General features: G+C 41.3%; 1 protein-coding gene across 1 annotated transcript; it reads left to right on the forward strand.

Moving 5' to 3' along the window:
- The first annotated feature begins 531 nt into the window (after nucleotides 1–531).
- Nucleotides 532–20,618, forward strand: LOC124276620 (fatty acid-binding protein, adipocyte-like). The gene is made up of 4 exons (XM_046712270.1): nucleotides 532–842; nucleotides 12,587–12,762; nucleotides 13,747–13,848; nucleotides 20,404–20,618. Exons 1-4 carry the CDS (start codon nucleotides 773–775, stop codon nucleotides 20,452–20,454), a joined length of 399 nt encoding a protein of 132 aa, XP_046568226.1. The 5' UTR covers nucleotides 532–772; the 3' UTR covers nucleotides 20,455–20,618.
- Nucleotides 20,619–21,018: the final 400 nt, after the last annotated feature.

A 21,018-nucleotide genomic window follows, 5' to 3' on the forward strand; every position in this document is an offset into this window, starting at 1 on the left:
ACCTGTGTCATATTGCGGCTGTTTCACTTGCTTTTTGCAATTAAGTTTCGATGAATGGTATCTGAAAACATGAATATTGTATATGTCCACGAAACTGAAAAGAATCGTTCCTCGTATTTACAGGTTATACCGTACGTATGATTGTCATTTGGTTTCAGATATTAAAAAGTATTATATTAATGCCTGAAGGCTTTCATTAGTATCAAGTTATTGGTGCGTTCGCCAGTCACGCAAAAGTTCAGAGTTCGATTACTTGTGTTTCAAATTCTGCGAAAATTGTACTTGAACCTAAAGTGTTAGTTGAGTGGTACATCCCGTCGCTCGCCAATCGTAAAGTCCGAGTTTGACTCCCCCTCGAGTCTACACAATTGATTCCTGTGTGCAATTTTTCCATGAATAAATATCTCCTGCTATTTATGATCTCTAGATATTACTTACACCTAATCTCTATGGTATTCGTGTTATCTTATGGTCGAGCTCCGATATCGTTATCGCGTTCATCTTGACTGCCATCATCGAACCTTCTTTTCAAACAGCCAGTTTCTTCATCATTCAAAAACAACCCTTCAATCATTAATCACGTGGTTAGTAGAACCGTGTACAACATCCGAGGAAGCGTTCTGCTGCATCTTTTGTGGTCCCGGCGAGCAGACGCCATAATGCATGAACGCCAGCAGGGGTCACGTGACGCGCATCCCACCATATAGAAGGTTGCAGCAGACGACAGTTTGTACACTCGGTGGACGCACATTTAGCTAGTTGTATCAGAGCAATGTCAGCACTAGTCGGGACATGGAATTTTCATTCCCAGGACAACCTGGACGGGTACATGAAAGCAGTAGGTGAGTGGGTCTACTTATGTTACTACAGTTACCTGTGCTAGCTATTTGCTGCTGTGGGTAGGCCTATTGAACGTAGTTGCCAGTTTCTGTCAAAGGTCGTACTTAATTATGCTCGGAATATCAAACTGTCGATCTTAGCGTAGATGGTTTCATTTTGCTGGTATATGTGAAGCACGGCTAGTGAGTAAATGATAATGGCTGCACCGTGTTAGATAATATCCCTCTTTATCACTGGATGGGAGACTGGTAGGCTCACTCTTAAGGGACATTACACATTGTGCCATTTGAAGAATCGTGCTCGAGTTAAAATTTTGAACAATCACATGTCTCATTACTAAGTCCTTACTCAGTCAGATGAGAACCCGCGGAGATCCTGGCTAGAATTGATCTTCAGCAACCCATGCTTGTCACCCGTGAAGATCCGGGCTAGAATTGGCTCACCCGTGAAGATCCTGGCTAGAATTGATCTTCAGTAACCCATGCTAGTCGTAAGAGCCGACTAACGGGATCGGGTGCTCAGGCTCGCTGACTTGGTTGACACATGTCATCGTATCCCAGTATCGTATCGATGCTCATGCCGTTTTTGGTCCAGACTCGATTATTTACAGACCGCTGCCATATAGCTGGAATATTGCTGAGTGCGGCGTTAAACAACAAACAGTCAGATGAGCAAAGGCTGTAAGATTGATACTGGTTATACATTCAAGACAAATATTTTAGGACCCACAAAAGATCAAAACCTATAGCAACGTTGAGTTGTTTTGAGGAAAAGTGCGTGCTTGTTAAAGGCAGGAATTTTGTTTCGTAGTAACAAGTAGTTAGCGACATATTATTTCTGTGCATTTAACATATAGTAAACAAAGCAAAGGAATCGAAAACCCATATTTGGAGGTCACTAAAAGTGAGTGGATGAGTGAGTGAGTTTAGTTTTACGCCGCTTTCAGCAATAATCCAGCAATATCTCTTCGGGGACACCAGAAATGGGCTTCACACTTTGTACCCATGTGTGGAATCGAACCCGGTCTTCGGCGTGACGAGCGAACGCTTTAAATACAAAACTACACCACCACCTCCGCTGGAAGTGAAACAAACCACTCAAACACGTCTTCCCATATATACTACTTATTAACATGAGCGTTCTTACCTGTAAATTTTAAAACAATGTACAAGCACACTGAACATATAACTTCATTTATGAACTGACTTTCACTTTATGTGAATTCATTGAAATATGAACCTCTTGGAGTGGGCTTGAGACGACGTTTATATTACGCACGGTCATCTTCATATGGAATTCATACTCCAATATACTCACACAGAGTGAAAGTGACCCGTGAAGATCCGGATTAGATTTGGTCTTCAGCATTCCATGCTTGTCTCCGGTGACGATCCGGGTTAGAATTGGCCCTCGGTAACCCATGCTTGTCGTAAAAGGCGACTAACGGGATCAGGTTGTAAGGCTCGCTGACTTGGTTGACACATGTCATTGTATCCCAACTGCGTAGATCATGCTGTTGATCACTGGATTGTCTTAACCAGACTCTATTATTTACAGACCGACGGCGTATTGTTGAGAGCTGCGTTACACATCCAACAAACAAAACAAAAGCAAAGTGAAAGTCAATTCGTATGATGTTTATACATTATTTTACACACCAGGATAGTCTGTCATGCAGAACCTGAAACAAATTCAAGAAAGATTTCCACAGTTTCTGAAAATGAAGAAAGTCAGACCAGTTGTTAGTCTAACACCGGCGATGCAAGCACAGCTATATTAAAACCGTGATACTTCACGTTTACGCTGACAGTCACATAACAAATAACAGTATCTTTGAACACAAAGGTTCTTCAGACGGATGGTTAATTGCTCTACAACAACATCTACTGTAGTTTGGTTACAATCAATATATTCATATACTAGCATAACAGGATGAGAAAGGCGTGAATCTGTCCCAATGAATGTGTGACGCCTAAGTAGATAGCCACATTCCTCCCAATATCCACACAATGACTGAATGCCGTTGAGATAGCGTTGCTCTATGAGCGTTCATTAGTGTTGATAACACATTGTCAGACTAGACTAACGCCTAGTCTCTGAATATATGTAATGCGGTTCAGGGACTGTGAGACAGACTAGTTGTCCGACTGTAACGTGTTAACAGGGTGTAGTCAAGTACGTTTGAAAATTGTCCGTTTATCTCATGAACGTTTTAGTCTTTTAAATACTTGTGATAACCTGTATAATTTTAGTAATCTTACTGATATACAAAAACTTATAACACCTGTCCAATAGCAATATCACATAGCTAAATAACATTGAAGTCAAGGAGCAAATCCGTATTATATAACTTTTATAACATTGAACACAGGCGCATTCATATATACATTTACATGCAATTTTTAACAATTTTAGTCTCTCATAATTCCGTATGGAATGGCCCTATGTAAATATATGTTTAATAACATTGAACACAGGCACATTTTAACATATAATTTGTATAACATTGTCTGTTACAGGGTGTATTCAACATATACGTTTGATAACCGTTAACACATGGAAGAATTCAACATATACTTTTATAACATTGAACACATGCGCATTCAACATGTGTAGCTTTTATAACACAACTATTATTGAGGTACACATGTCAACTTTTATAACATTGAACACAGGCGCATCCGGCATATACTTTTATAACATTGCAATAATGGTTGTCATCCAACATCAATTTTTATAACATTGAGGGACATGCACATTCAACATATACTTTTATAACATTGAACACATGCACATTCAACATATACTTTTATAACATTGAACACAGGCGCATTCAACATACACTTTTATAACATTCAACAGGGGCAGACTCAACATATATGTAACGTTATAACATTGAACACAGGCGATCCATTTCATTATAAATATCAACACGATTGTCCATGGGCTCGGGAGATAAATCGATCTTCGTAAACAAGAAACATGAATTAAACTTTAGAAAGTATGTTTCTTATTGCTATGTTTGTCAAATCAAGACAAACACAAGTGATGCGGCCGCCTGTCGTAAAACTGCAATGTAGACAACATACTCGCGCGTCTCAACATGAAGTAACAGGACGTGTCCCAACTAGTTATCTTATTCATCTTATTTATTTGCGGAATCGATCCTAGGTCTTCGGCGTGACAGGCGAACGGTTTGTGCACTTGGCTACCTAGACTAACGCTTAGTCCCTGAATATATATATATATATGATATTAGCAAATAAACACATTTAAATTGAACAGGACCCCCAGTGAGATGGGAAATTCAGAACCTGGGGAAATCTAGACTTGCTTCATTCAGGGCTTTAGCATTGCAGGGAGGGCTTGGCAGTAGGGAAAATAATGTGGTTCATGGACTGTGAGACAGGCTATTGGCTACCCAACTGATCCCTTAGTATCTGAAATTAAAAGTTACGCCTCAAAACGCTTCTTCATCAAAGAAGAATTCTCTGCATGCACTTTCTTTACTCGAAAATAGATATCGTTGTTGATGATGCTTTGGAGCAGCTCCATGGCAGGGGGTTCCTGTAAGTGGAAGACGTCGGTCGTTACTGTCCAGAAATAGATGTTATCAAGTTCATGTGCGACGTTTCATGTAACTATCTCTCGTATTTGTTTGCAATCAAATTCTTGTGTGTGTGTGTGTGTGTGTGTGTGTGTGTGTGTGTGTGTGTGTGTGGTGATGATGATTTCTATGGAGTATCCCAGCATGTAGAATGTGAATGATCCCCATATATCTAAAATTTATGTACAAAGTGACAACCCCAGCATGTCATGTACAAATATCAATGACACCCCCTTCCCTAGTACGTGTGTACAAAGTGATTGCTGACCCCTCTATGACTGCTCCCCAGAACAAAATGGGTGACCCCTTAAAATCATCATCACCCCTAGTCATAAATTATGAACGGTCCCTTAGCCCGTTACGCTGTATTGTTTGCAAAGGACAGTTATTGTTGTTACTGTGAAAGTAGAGCTATTGATCTTGAAATCTAACTAACACAATTGTTAACTGTTCAATATTCCTTACTTATTTGTTTCACGATCAGTTCCTTTAAGCACAGACGTCTAGGTTGACATATTGTTTCTGTTTGGAAGTGGACACATCGCGGAAACGATTAGTTATATTTTAAATTCTGACTTTTATACAAACCTGTGAACCAATACCTTCTATGAAATATTTAAAGAGGGGCTAAATAGGAAAAAAATATTGTAATTCGGGTAACTGACTTCACTCGCTCGGCACTAGTCTGTCTCACAGTTCTTGAACCACACTATTTTCCCTTCTAATCAGCCCTTTCTGCAAGGCTAAAGCCCTAAATGAAGCAAGTCTAGATTTCCTCAGGTTCTGAATCTCCCATCCCACACTGGGACTCCTTTTCAATTTAATAGGAATTGTTTGTTTCAATGTCAAAATTATATACATTCAGAGACTAACCGTTAGTCTAGCTCGGAACGTTCACGTGTAATTCAGGCCACATAAACACATTCATGTAAATCATTCACTAATACATGGTTGGTTGAAGGGATTATCGTAAGTAATACCATACATGGTTGGTTGGAAGGATTATCGTAAGTAATACTACATGCGCCCGGGCACTGTTACGGAACGTACGTTCAACACTGAAGCTGTCTAAATTACAGCGTTTATTGTCACGAAAAAATTCCGTTTAGTCCAATGGACAAATCGTTGGATTCAATCAGTTTTGTTTGAATTCGTGACCCACTCGTATTATTCGGGGACAAGCCGAATATCTTCTTGGAGGTTACGGAAAGAGGCGAGTGGTGACGAATGTTTTGTTTGTTGTTTAGCGTCATTCGTAACTACTCGTGTCATTCCGACAAGGCCACGGAAAGAGGCGAGTAGTTACGAATGGTGTAACGCCGCACTAAGCAATAGTCCGGCTATATATATGCCATCTATAGATATATGGGAGTCTGAACTATCTGACGAGACAATCCAGTGATCGATCCTCTCTGTGGGGGCGCGCTGACATGCAGGCAACTAGTTCTATTCATCGAGCCTGGCATTTCGATCCATTTAGTCATCTCTTGTTAATCAATAGACAAAAATATTATTGAATTCAAAATTTCTTTGGAACTGAATCATCCCGGCCATTTCCTTTAATTTCAGACCTTACAAATATGATCATATCTGACAAATGTGATCTTAATTTACACCCATGAATATCCGAGTTAGAACTGGTTTCCTGTAACCCATGCGCAAGTGTCGAGTAACGGGATCGGGTAACCGTTGATGCAGCATACATGTAGATCGCTACTCGTGATGTCAAACACTGGATTGTCTGACCCCGACTCGATTTTTCACAGACCGCTGCCAAAAACGATGGAATGGTGCTCAGTGCGGCGTTAAACAATAAACAATCCGATATTTTACAACGCGTGCTTCGTCAATTGACTTTCAAAACTCTTATCTTTTGCGGCCCATTTTGAACAACATTGTTGTATGTCGAAGATGTAATTCATTTTTAGAAAAAAAGAACTTAGCGATCCCCTTGTTCGCCCGTAATCCTGTCATCCACGTGTCTCTTCAAAGACATGTACACACACGGATGTGATATATAGGCCGGACAGAATCATAATTTATTATTCATTATCTCCGTGAGATAAAATCTTCAGGTAGAGTCTGAATGCGTTCAGGAGACGCCATTAACGAGGCACAGGAATGTCATTAGCAGTAGTGGCGCCTGCGCAGTATTAACTTTCCTCCAGGTCACGCGGTACCATAATCAACTGACGGGAAAAGTTTACCGTGTTAATATAATTTAGAATTGGTCGCAAGCTATGATTAAACTTGATTATGTCTATTAACCAGTACCTATTCCTGTAGCCTTGCTCCAAGGCTGTACTGAAGGTTCAACCCATGGATGTATAAAAGAGGCAAGTCTAGATAAGTGGACTCTAAGACGCCAGAGGTATATTTACAGTTTATAGAAATTATCACTTAACCTATTAATTATTACCTTAGAGACTTGTGCAAGTCTACTATTCCTGCAACAGTTCGTAAATATAGTCTTAGGCCGGGCAGTTTTGTGTTTTTCCATCGGCGGTTTTGCGTGTGCCTTCTCGGTATTCTGTATGATTACGCTGTTTTGTGTGAGCACAGGCGGTTTCGTGTGTGCCAAGGCGGTTTTGTGTGTGCCAAGGCGGTTTCGTGTGTGCCAAGGCGGTTCTGTATATGTCAAGGCGGTTTTAGGTATGCCAAGGAGGTTTTGTGTGTGCCTAGGCGGTTTTGTGTGTGCACAGGCGGTTTCGTGTGTGCCAAGGCGGTTTTGTGTATGTCAAGGCGGTTTTGTGTGAACGGAAATTGGTCAACGAAGACCGGAAGTTGCACCAACATGACCCATACTATGCTTGTAAATTTGTTCCCCTAAATACAAAATTATTGATGTTCAAAGATGAAAATGCCTAAGATATCAATCAGTAGTTGCGTATCATGCGGAAAAAATGAATTTGAAATAGAACTATACTTTCGAAGATACAACCACATAGAAGTATTCTCCATTGTTGTCTAAGCGTCAGTACAGATTATACTTGGTTATTAAATAGCCAACTTAGACATCTGGGATTGAACAGCATGTAAAATACAATCTGATAAAACTGATAGGTTTAGCTTCTTTTGCCCTCAAGTTTATAATGGTCTTAATGACTGTACGTATTTCCAGCCGGAGACTGTGGGGTATCCTAATGGTTAACGCGGTTTCGATTCCCCACTTGGGGAAATGTGGGGACCCTACTCTCTCTCTCACTCACTCACTCACTCACTTTCAAGCCAAATTGTTCAGACACAAGCATATGATGGGACAAACAAAAAGTTACAATAGTATATGATTAGGACACGTTGCCAAAAATATGCCAATTTTTAAGTGAAGAGTATTTAGTGTGAGTTTTTTGTTATGCTGTATTCGGGGCCAAACATATGTTCTTTGCATTTTCTCTATATTTCCCCATAACAACCTGTCGGCAAAAGATGTCGGTAAATTCTGTTAAACTGGGAATAGAATCCACACATCAAGCCGAGGAGGCTGAGCACAGCTTGCGGATCCAATTTGTTAAGGGACGCAACTCAGCACAGACGTCGCAATTCTCCGTGCAGAGTTGTGTTCCTTGACAATAGTAACCGCCGTTTGCATTGGCATGGCAGCCCTATGAACTTGCACGTTTGCTACCTCAAGAGAGGTCAATATCTTTAAGCAAGCTTTACCGGCCTTTGTGTAACCAAGGTTCCATAATTCCATTGTATCGCGTGCTCTCTTAATGTAGAGTGCTCCACGCATCAACAAAACGACTTAATCCCTGAATATCTTTTGCGTTGAAGGACTCGTTCTATTTTGAGCTGGTCTTTCAGTTTTGAAAACCGAACATCAGTTCTGAAATGGACATTTATGTAAGGGACGACAACTGGCAAAACGGTTCCCGGTGACCAAACAGAACGTGACAGGTTAAAGCTCCATACACAATCCTCACCGGATCTTATCGATACGACATTTGTTAGTATATGCTAAAGTGTTGGATGTGCGATATTCCGAGCTCTGCTACTGGATTATATCTGTGTTATAGTTAGGAAATGGGAAAGTCGTACTTCTTTGACTAGTCGGTTGGTTGTTTAACGCCGCACTCAGCAATATTCCAGCAATATGGCAGCGGTGTGTTAATAATCGAGTCTGGATCAGACAATCCAGTGATCAACAGCATGAGCATAGATCTACGCAATTGGGATACGATGACATGTGTCAATCAAGTCTGAATCCTGACCACCCGATACACGGAATAAGAGTTATGCTATGCACATGGAAAATGCGACTGTATATAGTTGTTGATAGTGAGTGAGTGAGTGAGTGAGTGAGTGAGTTGTTTCAACAATATTAAAGCTACATGGCGGCGGTCTGTAAATCAGACAGTCCAGTGATCGACAGCATGAGCATCAATCTACGCAATTGGGATACGATGACATGTGTCAATCTAGTCAGAACCCTGACCACCGGATCCTGTTAGTCGCCTCTTACGACAAGTATGGGTTACTGAAGATCAATTCTAACCCGGATCTTCACGGGTGAGTTCTTCGACAGATTAAGTCTGTGCAATAGTATTTGAAATACGTAAACCATGGCTCTGAGGCAGGCGTAAACTGAAGTATGCAAAGTGCCTTCGATGGAAGCCTTTGTTTAAGTAACGAATCAACTGTACGACTGTGTAGCAAAAATATAAACTAACATACCAAAGAAAGCACTCACAGTACTTTCAAGGTCATTTAGTGTTTTGGCAGCATGTTCACAATGCTTGTGACTTGTTAGTCCCATCAATACACTTTTAAAAACTATTTACGTTGTTTTGGTGAAAATGATCCCAAAGCAGCAGCTGTTCACTTTCTTTTGTACATCAGTATACATAGGACTGGCGATACTTCTAATTAACGCCGTGCCCAGAAGGGCTGATATACGACGAGTCCGATGACTCTGAACTCGATACACTGCTCATACCCGTACCTGGTGGGAATTATGTCCATTGAAAGCAATTCGGGTCAAGGTCATAGCGCTGCACGCGAGATGAAAACGTCAAAGAATATAATTACGCTTATTGTAGCTTGATTAAACACGTCTGTTGGAATTAATTGTGGTTGCCGATATAGCCTCAAGTGGAAACATACTTTATATTTAATTAAATTGTAAGGAACTAATTAAGTGTGAAAGTTTATAGGAGGCAATTCATTTCGCCCACAGATTGCTGATTGATATGCAAAGGTCAGCCATTGATTATTGATGGCATTATAATTGTTGCTGCGATTTGTCCTTATCGTTAAAACAAAGTGGCGATAATCCATCGATGGGCGAGGTTGTTTTTATTAATCTTATGTCAATAGAGTACTACCATTCCCGCCGCTGTAGCTACTACTAAAACAACAACTTTAATACCACTGACTGACTGACTGACGGTTTGGTTTTACGCCGCTTTTAGCAATATTCCAGCAACATCACGGCGGGGGACACCAGAAATCGGCTTCACACATTGCACCCATGTGGGGAATCGAACCCGGGTCTTCGGCGTGACGAGCCAACGCTTTAACCACTAGGCTACCCCACCTCCCTACTTCAACACCAACAACTACAGGATGGTGGGGTAGCCTAATGGTTTAAGCGTTCGCTCGTCACACCGAAGACCAGTGTTCGATTCCCCAAATGGGTACAATGTGTGAAGCCTGATGTCCCCGCCACGATATTGCTAAAGAGCGGCGTAAAACCAAAGTCACTCACTCATTAACAACTACCACTACTACTACTGCTACTGCTTCTATTGCTACTACTACTGCTACTGCTACTATTGCTACTGTACTGCTACTGCTCTAATATGAAGCAAGTATAGAATTTGCCCAGTTTCTGATTCTCCGATCTCACTGAGTTTGAAGAGGGCTAGTTGACCCTTTCGTTTGTATGATATCTTCAGAGACTGAGCGTCAGTCTACCACTGACCCCCCTGCCCGTTAGTAATTGTTTCGATCAAATTTAATTTCAAATTTTATACTTTTCCCGCAGTATATTTGCATCCAAGGATATTGGCGTGTTGTTACAGAGTATGTTTCGATAGCCCGTGTTTCACGAGACTTGACATGGGTTGACATGCACTTAAGTTACTCTCAATTCCGCGCTTTAAATTCATTTACATTTATGTTACGAGCCATTTGCAGCAGTATTTCATTTACTTAAAACAATAAGTAACGATAGGTGTCGCCATAGCAACCAGGTGTTCTCGTCTACACTACCTGAGTTGAACTGAGACGCTGTTAGGCGATCAAAGCATCCAACTAAATGTTCTTTGAAAATATTGATTAATCCATACCGTCAGGCAGATCGATACGTCTGGGGTCGGGAAGTGTGGGCTGGGTGCAGGTGAATTGTGCAACGTGGGCGTTGAGTCATGAGGAGATGCTATCGCACACGGTGGCATGTTGTCACGTGATCATGTTCTACCATTAGTAGTTGTTCATTGGACTCACTGATCTATTTTTATGTCGCACTGGTCTGATCTATTCTACAAGTCGCAAGGGTCAAAATTGTTTTGAATGTCATAAGGGTCAGATCTGTTTTGAATGAGGAAAGAGTCTGATCTAATTTACAAGTTACAAGGGTCAGATCTGTTTTGAATGTCTCAAGGGTCAGATGTATTTGGATGTCTCAAGGGTCAAATATATTTTGAATGTCGCAAGGGTCATATCTATTTTGAGACCGCCTCCGTGGTGTAGTGGTTAGAGCGTCCGCCCAGAGAGCGGAAGGTCGCGGGTTCGATCCCCGACCGCGTCATACCAAAAGACGTTAAAATATGGTACTTGTTGGTCCCTGCCTGGCGCTCGGCATTAATGGGTACAACAAGGACTGGTCGGCTCGGAGTCAGTATAATGTGTCTGAGTGGGGTATTCATGCTTCACTGCGGCATGGTATCTCAGTGGGCTAGCACTATAAAACCAGCTTAAGTCTGGGCTAGTACAAGCAGCCGCACCTACACATACACACGCATGCACGTTGTCATATGAGCGAAATATTCTCAAGCGCGACGTTAAACCCAACTTCACCTCACCTCACCTCATATCTATTTTGAATGTCGAAAGGGTTATTTTTAATTTACTAGTCTCACGAAACAGATCTTTTCAATGTCACAAGGGTCAAACCTAATTTAATCTGATCCACACGTGCTTATTTACAGACCGCGTTAAACAACAACTCAGACAAGTGTTTACATCTTATGTCATATGTGGATATTTACAGATGATACGTCAATTTCATAGAAAATAGGGGGCGCGGGGTAGCCTAGTCGTTAAAGTGTTCGCTCGTCACACCGAATACCCGGGTTCGATTCCCCACATGGGTACAATGTGTAAAGTCCATGTATGGTGTCCCCCCGCCGTGGTATTGCTGGAATGTTGCGTTAACCCACATGCACTCACTCCTAGTGGATGAAAGTAGAAACGAGCGATTGTATGATGCTAGCAAGCCGCGTTTCCGGCTGACTGGGTTCCGTCCTATTGCGAAACTTAGTACAATAACCAGTCCAGAATTTTGAGACCAGTTCATTCAACTGGATACACAAATATTAATCAGTATTATTTGATACATCTAACCACTTGTATATTGCAACACTACGCTCCTTCTAATGCTTGAAAACACGTCGTGCAGCATGCTCTGTCGTACAGCGTGCTCTGATAAACAGAAATCTGACAATCGTGGAAATCTCAAAACGAGGCTCTGACGCTAGAAAGGTTTGGCGGTCTGGTACGCACTTGATATTATATCAATCACATTGTGCGTTACAAACCGACACTGAATAAGCACAAAAATACATAACAGGTGTAACCAGTGAGCCAGATGAATTGTGAATCATTTTACGACCTCATCCAACAGGGGCAGTTTGTGACGTCTTAGTTAAGGTCATGCTGCCTACACCTCGCCATAAAATATAGAAATACGATGTTATTAAAGTTTAAAATTAAAATTAACTTGTAAATACCATTTTCTTATGAAACATGGAATTGGAATTCAGTGTAGCCATAGTTGTTTGTGGTGTATCTTTTCACTTGCAGACTAGACAATTCGGATCCGGCTGAAAAGTAGGTCATTGTCATCACCTTGGCACTCTTAATAGGTTCATGAGACTCATGTTTCGGTTTGATTTAGTGTCTGTGCTACTGTTGCAGGTGTCCCCGATGAGATGAGAGCAGTCGCGAAGGAAAGTAAACCATTATTGGAAATCACCCAAGATGCCGCCGACCACTTCATGATCCGCACAACCGTTGGGGACAAAGTGAAGGAATATAAGTTCGTCATCGGCCAGGCCTTTGACCACGTCTCCCTCGCTGGCCAACCTATGAAGGTACACACAAGTTTTGTAGTGAACTTCAAACATGTTTTTCAAATTTGGGAAGCTACATCAAGCAATGGTTGAACCCGAGACATAATTATTGGGTATGGAAAGAAGTTTCAGAGTATAGAAAATGAAACTCGGGTGTGGTCATGATTTACGTATTGTGTACTAGAGGCTTGCACATTGATGTACATGTATATCTTTTAAGAGACTTACAGACCCTTTTGTGATGAAAGTGATTATGAACTATACAAACTGACTTGATAAGACGGTTTTCTGGGTGTGCCCAATCTCATTTAAATCAGACATAAGTACTCTGCTGATCACATCTGAGCACAGGTTACGTCTGAAGGACCTCTTGTGAACTTTGACCGACCAATGAAATGGCTAGTAGGAAAACGACACCAGCAAATCAGAAGGCAGCTTTCTCGAGTTTTACGGCTCCAGTTGCAGGAATGGCGGCATCCTTCCTTGATGCACTGAGACAAAGTTTGAAAACTGGACACTTTATACACATAACGAAAAACGTTTGCGAAACTTTACCCTAGCTGCAATGAAATGTGACGTCATAGGCATATAGAATTAATAGACAACCGCTTTGGTTTTGAATGTTGCTAAACGCGGCGTAAACTACATTATCACTGACATGGTAGAGACACGACAGAGCATCCAATTCTTCAGATTGTTGCTCATGATGTCAATCACTTTCTTCTCTGGACCAGACTTCGATTATTTACAAACCAATGTCCTGTAGAGTGAGTGAGTGAGTGAGTGAGTTTAGTTTTACGCTGCTTTTAGCAATACAGTAGCAATATCACAGCGGGGTAACCAGAAATCGGCCTAACACATTGTACCCATGTGGGGAATCAAACCCTGGGTTTTGGTGTGACGAATGAACCCTTTAACCACAAGGCTACCCCACCGCCCCTATAGATAGAATATCACCGAGTGAGTTTTATACAACGAAGTTATTTGTTTTTCTGTTTCCTACAGTCGGTGGTGAACTTGGTCGGAGAGAAAATGGTGGAAACTCAGACCCTGGGGGATCGTAATATCGTCATCGAGAGATCTGTGGAGAAAGACAAACTGGTGTCGGTGGGTAGTACGCTGTCGGACACGCAGTCTCCTATTCCAGATGAGAATCATCCTCAGAACTTCATCGGTTTTTATACATCACGTATCTCCTTAACGCGGAAATGGCAACGGTCGTTTTTTGTGGCCATTTTTAACAAATCAGGGCGTGGTTACACTCATTCGGAACTCACTCGTGTTATTCAATATTTCGTCCACAGGCACTCGTGTCTTTGCGAGGATTAAAGATTAATTCTCCTTTTTTAGAAGACACCCGACTCGAAATGCTTCACAGTACAATACATCATGATGTATTGTACTGTGAAGCATTTCGAGTTGGGGGTCATTTCAAAAATTATTTTTTGTAATTCCTCTTTAATCCTCGCAAAGACACAAAGGGCCGAGGTCCAGGCACAGTAACAACAAGTACTATATCTTGACCTCTGTTGGTATCTCGAACCGTCGCTCTGACAATTACACTATGTCCAGTTCATGCTTGTGCACACCGGGAACAGTAATGGCTTGGATTATGCTCAGTCTTTCTTCGTCGTAATGTCGTGACACGTTGGGGGTGACGTTCATGTCCACGAACGTTAATAACACCGTCGGGCGCTGCATGTAATCCTGACGAGATCAGTCAGAACTGACATGTGCCCTCCGGGTCACATAATCATCGGTTGCCATGGCAATTAACTCTTACAGTATCATTATCATCATCATCGCCATTATGTTGTAAACAATGACAACAGCGATATGTTAATATTTCGTATCAGGTGTCTATTATATACATATAGAAAAAGTATATTTTTCATAGTGTTACTATGTTATTATTAACCATAGGAGAGCAGTAACTAACCAAACTTCAATTAAACTCACTGTTGGATAAATTGACCCTCAGTGAAACATTAAATGGCAGTGAAACATCTAACGCAAAATGAACAAAAAAACGAGGCCAAAATGACCCATCGGTTGTGCTGATAACTATGGTCATGGGACAAGTTTTGAAGATTCTGGCCAACTGCAATAACATCCCTGACCCCCATCCTCATCAGACGTTCAATTTGACGTTAAGGTGTTGCGTTCCATTCTTGATGGAGGGGGCGGAGGTGTAGCCTAGTGGTTAAAGAACCAATAAACTTTTTTTTGTTACTCTTTTTAACCATTACATATGAAAGATTTGTGGTTAGTCTTATGCGGAACACCAAATTTATTCTTTAAAAACTTGTGGTTAATTAATACCGAGCGATTAAAAGTGCCCAAAATGTCGCCTGCTTCCCTCTCGCCCGCCAACGAAACCACAGACAGGTTACGTAACTCTGTCGCCAGAGCAGTTGCAGTGACGTCATATGAGGAACGATTTTCAGTTAGTTGTATAGAAAATGTGTAGCACGCTCATCATTTTGATGATTTCTCGACATCAACGACGACATGCCGAATCGTTGCTTTGTCGTCAATTGCTCCTAGGGGTCGGGCGATGGTGTCCCCATGCACAGATTTCCACAGGACCCCGCAGTTCGTGCTAAATGGGTTATGTTTGTGAGTGCGAAGCGAGCGTTGTGGAAGCCTGAAACGATATCTTACTTGTGTTCAGATCGCTTCACGGAAGTTAAAGAATCAAAACTACTTACTAGTTGTAGTAAAATATGCATATGATTGATGACCATAAAGAATTTCTATGACACAACTTGTAACATAACGATTTCTTCCTCGGAAGTGAGGTTGTGGTCGAAGTAACAATAATATTGTAAGTAGTATTATATTGACCCACCTCGCTGCCACGAGAGAATTGTTATGTTATACGTTATGTCATGCAAAATCCTATTGGCCATCAATAAAATACATATTTTACTACCAGTAGAAAGTAGTTTTGATTTTGTAACTCGGTGAAAACAAACCTAAATACCATTTATCCTCAGACTGGCGGATGTTCCCGATAGGGCGCCGCCATTTTTAAAAATAAAAAAATCTGTTAGAATTAATGAGATTATAGTTTGTTTTCATCAAGTTAGAAAATCAAGACTACTTTCTACTCGTAGTTAAATATGTATTGGAATCATAACCAAACGGATTTTGCATGACACAACTTATAACATAACGATTTCTTCCACGGAAGCGAGGTGGGGGTCGAAGTCATAATACTGCGCGATAAATTTCTTGCTACATTCCCATGGTTAATGTCCACTCACCAGTATGTAGATACTAGTCAATGTGCGTCTTTATATTTGGTCTTATAATCCTAATTAGTTTATTATCATACTTGTATGCATTTTGAAACTAAATAAAAAGCAGACGATCTGCTGATACTTATAGTGAATTTATAACAGAACTGTAATATCTAGACATTTTATTGTTTGCCAATGTGAATCATAATTCGCACACACACCCTAGTGCATGTTGTCTGTCTCATTACACTTCACGGCGAAAACAATGATTCTGTTGAATGCTACGACAAATGAATAAAAACAAAATGCAAATATTAAAATTAAAACAGATTAAAGTTATAGGAACAATATCAGGCCATTACCTTGTTCGAGGAATGTATCCATCAATATCCACAAAACTGTTCCAAATGATATGTCTTTTAACAGTTTAATATACGAAAAAGTGATAATTCTTTTCAGGTACTAGAGTATTGGTGTATAGTCGCATTGGTCACCCAAGATAGCACACCTGACAACTAATTGCATAATGTCCTCCTTTCTTTAAAAACAGTAATTTAGTTAGCCAATAATGGGCAATCAATCAATGTATTGCCGGTTAATCCTTTGAAAGAAGGACGTTGTTTTTACGCAGACGTCGACACGACAGAGTGTATTCAGTATAGATTAGTAAATCTACATACATAAACACTACCTTTTGACAATTCCGCTGTGTAAGATAAAAGTAATTAATCAATCAGCGTGTTATCGGTTAATCCTTTGATCGATGTTTATAATGTTGAATATTTACTCCAGACACAAGAAATGCCAAATGGGAACCTTTGTCGGGTAATCTAAGTGTGTTACCACTAATTATACCTGTTATAAAATCATTAACTGACCATCAAGTGAATGATGACAAATAACATGTGTAGGTTTATACCACCTAACACGGGTTACAACGAGGGAGTATTAATTGCTGTATTGCATGTGAAAACTTATGGGCCGACACTGTTTTGACAATACAAACAGATTTTTACATGACATGATTAAATATCGAGGTAAAAAAAAGACAGAAATGGGATCAATTTGGATCAGTCATTATACAAATAGGGCCTAACGACACCAATCGATTTTGACAGAATCGTCTATGAAAACAAGTTGTTACTCGGAAACTAGGCAAAGCAGGAGACAAAATTAAATGACAATAGATTGTGAGAACATATAGCTTTAATTTTCCACAACAATTGTCACGATTTCAGGTTTATACAAGCCTGTAAACAAGATAATTTAACCCCCAAAATGTAGATGAATTCTGCATCGGCCCTCAAAGGTATTCCTCATATGACGTCACAGAGGCGCGCCGCTCTGATTGGTTGAAATTTCGTTCGCGGGTGAGAATTGTGCACTGTTGTCAAAAAGGTCGATTTAAGTCAATTAAAGGTCGAAATGAGTAGTTTTAATGACGGGGTTTTATTTATAACGATGCCAGTTAGTGATTTATGTATTTGTACCCCCTAGGGTTTATGTGACCTTTAAAGCGTTCGCTCGTCACGCCGAACTCGGGTTCGATTCCCCACATAGGTACAATGTGTAAAGCCCATTTCTGGGGTCCCCCGCCATGATATTGCTGAAATACTAAACTCACTCACTCTTGATGGATGACTTGTACCAATACATCAAGAATTTGTACCGGAGGATCTCTGTGGCTTATTCTGCGATCCATTATGTCACAAACATACTCTATGGCATTGCGATCTGGAGCCCTGGCAGTCCAAGTCAGAGTTACCTCCACCTCTTGACGCAATAAATCTCCAACGGTATGTGGCCTAGCATTGTCATCCAATGCCATGTGTTCAGAGGATGGTCATCGAAGGGAGGTAACCGTTGTCGAATCACATTTTGTCTCATCGTCAAAACGTCACGTTTACAGAAATTTAAGAAACACTTATGAACTCCAATACTATCATTGAGCTCCCGCCAAACGGTACTTTGCTCCAAGCATTGGGAAACTGTAGCGCAAATAGGCCTAGGGTTGCGCAACAAAGAGAAATGACCAGTCTTCCTATGTGCGAGCGAAGCATATGGGAAGACTGGCCGAGTACCATTACCATTTCCAAAACCAAACACTGGGGAAACATACATTGTCCTGACAAGTATTTTATAATTCACCAGTTTTCAGGGAATAACTTATCTTCGTCGCGAATATTATCTCTACTCGACCAGGCTGGGATTTTGTGTGGAGACTTGCTGCGTTATTAATGAGAACTAGGATCCTAATTTTCTTCAACAAAATAATTCCAGTCTAATTTTTGTAGCAGAGAATTTCTATAATTATTGTGTTTTTAAATCCCAGACAAACTACATTCACCCATTTGACACAAAAGAAACTGCAATCACGTTGCAAAAAATATAATTCTTAGGGACTGGTCATATACTTATAGGGTGGGTTTGCTGGTTGGAACTAAATCACATTTTGTTGTCAAATCGAGTGGCAATCATTGACGTGTAAGTACTTGCAGTATTGATGGAAATCCTAAGAAAAATTACCTGAATGCCTGATTTCTTTTCTAAGGTGAGGTGAGGTGAAATTGGGTTTAACGTCGTGCTTGAGAATATTTCGCTCATATGACGACGTGCATGCGTGTGTATGTGTATGTGCGGCTGCTTGTACTAGCCCAGACTGAAGCTGGTTTTATAGTGCTAGCCCACTGAGATACCATGCCGCAGGAAGCATGAATACCCCACTCAGACACATTATACTGACTCCGAGCCGACCAGTCCTTGTTGTACCCATTAATGCCGAGCGCCAGGCAGGGACCAACAAGTACCATATTTTAACGTCTTTTGGTATGACGCGGTCGGGGATCGAACTCCGCGACCTTCCGCCTCCGGGCGGACGCTCTAACCACTACACCACGGAGGCGGTCTAAAGCGTTCGCTCGTCACGCCGAACTCGGGTTCGATTCCCCACATAGGTACAATGTGTAAAGCCCATTTCTGGGGTCCCCCGCCATGATATTGCTGAAATACTAAACTCACTCACTCTTGATGGATGACTTGTACCAATACATCAAGAATTTGTACCGGAGGATCTCTCTGGCTTATTCTGCGATCCATTATGTCACAAACATACTCTATGGCATTGCGATCTGGAGCCCTGGCGGTCCAAGTCAGAGTTACCTCCACCTCTTGACGCAATAAATCTCCAACGGTATGTGGCCTAGCATTGTCATCCAATGCCATGTGTTCAGAGGATGGTCATCGAAGGGAGGTAACCGTTGTCGAATCACATTTTGTCTCATCGTCAAAACGTCACGTTTACAGAAATTTAAGAAACACTTATGAACTCCAATACTATCATTGAGCTCCCGCCAAACGGTACTTGCTCCAAGCACAGGAAACTGTAGCGCAAATAGGGTTGCGCAACAAAGAGGAAATGACCAGTCTTCCTATGTGCGAGCGAAGCATATGGGAAGACTGGCCGAGTACCATTACTATTTCCAAAACCAAACACTGGGGAAACATACATTGTCCTGACAAGTATTTTATAATTCACCAGGTTTCAGGGAATAACTTATCTTCGTCGCGAATATTATCTCTACTCGACCAGGCTGGGATTTTGTGTGGAGACTTGCTGCGTTATTAATGAGAACTAGGATCCTAATTTTCTTCAACAAAATAACTCCAGTCTAATTTTTGTAGCAGATAATTTCTATTTTTCCCCGTCTGAAGCATAATTATTGTGTTTTTAAATCCCAGACAAACTACATTCACCCATTTGACACAAAAGGAACTGCAATCACGTTGCAAAAAATATAATTCTTAGGGACTGGTCATATACTTATAGGGTGGGTTTGCTGGTTGGAACTATATCACATTTTGTTGTCAAATCGAGTGGCAATCATTGACGTGTAAGTAGTTGCAGTATTGATGGAAATCCTAAGAAAAATTACCTGAATGCCTGATTTCTTTTCTAAATAAATTACATGTCGTGTCCGCCAGGTTTGTTTGCCTCGTCGAGACCGCCATTATGCAGTCATTGCCAAGGTCAGTGAAGCGCCAGCGCAGCATATCGAGGGAACCAGACTGTAGTCTTGATTCGTTCTCGTTACGCAACATACAGTGCATAATGCGCTAGGTTCAATTCAACAAGTCAGTGCTTAAGGTCGCTAACGTGATCGTAACTCGAATACCTTAGTGTAGATTTACGGCAGGCGTAGCGTTAAGGCACCCTGGTCTTAAAATCGGTTTGCTCTCGAATTCCATGTTCAGCTCCCTTGTATGTACAAAACCCAAGATGAAGCGCAAGTCATACCATATCATCCCACCGGGTACCCATTTACTGCTGAGTTAATAAGATTGGATTTAGTTGAAGAGTTTATTATCGACGCTGTTGCATCACTCCATGATTTTAAAGTTGACATCCTTCCTTTTTCAGAGGATGACCGTCAACGACGTAACGGCGTGCGTGACCTTCGTCAAAGCATAACCGGAAGTACTCCGTCCTCCATCCTTTCGTCCAATCAACGAGTACCACCGCACGGACGCGCCATCTTGAAATCTACGTGTGGATTTACCGTGCAATCACCTCAGATATATACATCGCTGTCATACCTGTACTCTAAAATGGTAATAAAATATCTTATAGCTGTTTTCAGTGCTGTATGTATGTATGTATGTATGTATGTATGTAAACAGACTAGGGTGAGGTGAGGTGAAATTGGGTTTATCGTCGTGCTTGAGAATATTTCGCTCATATGACGACGTGCATGCGTGTGTATGTGTATGTGCGGCTGCTTGTACTAGCCCAGACTGAAGCTGGTTTTATTGTGCTAGCCCACTGAGATACCATGCCGCAGTGAAGCATGAATACCCCACTCAGACACATTATACTGACTCCGAGCCGACCAGTCCTTGTTGTACCCATTAAATGCCGAGCGCCAGGCAGGGACCAACAAGTACCGTATTTTAACGTCTTTTGGTATGACGCGGTCGGGGATCGGACCCGCGACCTTCCGCTCTCTGGGCGGACGCTCTAACCACTACACCACGG

Source organism: Haliotis rubra, unplaced genomic scaffold (genome assembly GCF_003918875.1).
Source record: "Haliotis rubra isolate DU_JTF1 unplaced genomic scaffold, ASM391887v1 Scf210, whole genome shotgun sequence".
NCBI classification, from domain to species: Eukaryota; Metazoa; Mollusca; class Gastropoda; order Lepetellida; family Haliotidae; genus Haliotis; species Haliotis rubra.

What these genes read in the sequence shown, in the direction of transcription:
- LOC124276620 (XM_046712270.1), top strand. Translation starts at nt 773, where the DNA reads ATGTCAGCACTAGTCGGGACATGGAATTTTCATTCCCAGGACAACCTG. An exon ending in CGGGTACATGAAAGCAGTAG is followed by an intron (nt 843 to 12,586) that starts GTGAGTGGGTCT and finishes CTACTGTTGCAG; the next exon opens with GTGTCCCCGATGAGATGAGA. An exon ending in TCGCTGGCCAACCTATGAAG is followed by an intron (nt 12,763 to 13,746) that starts GTACACACAAGT and finishes TGTTTCCTACAG; the next exon opens with TCGGTGGTGAACTTGGTCGG.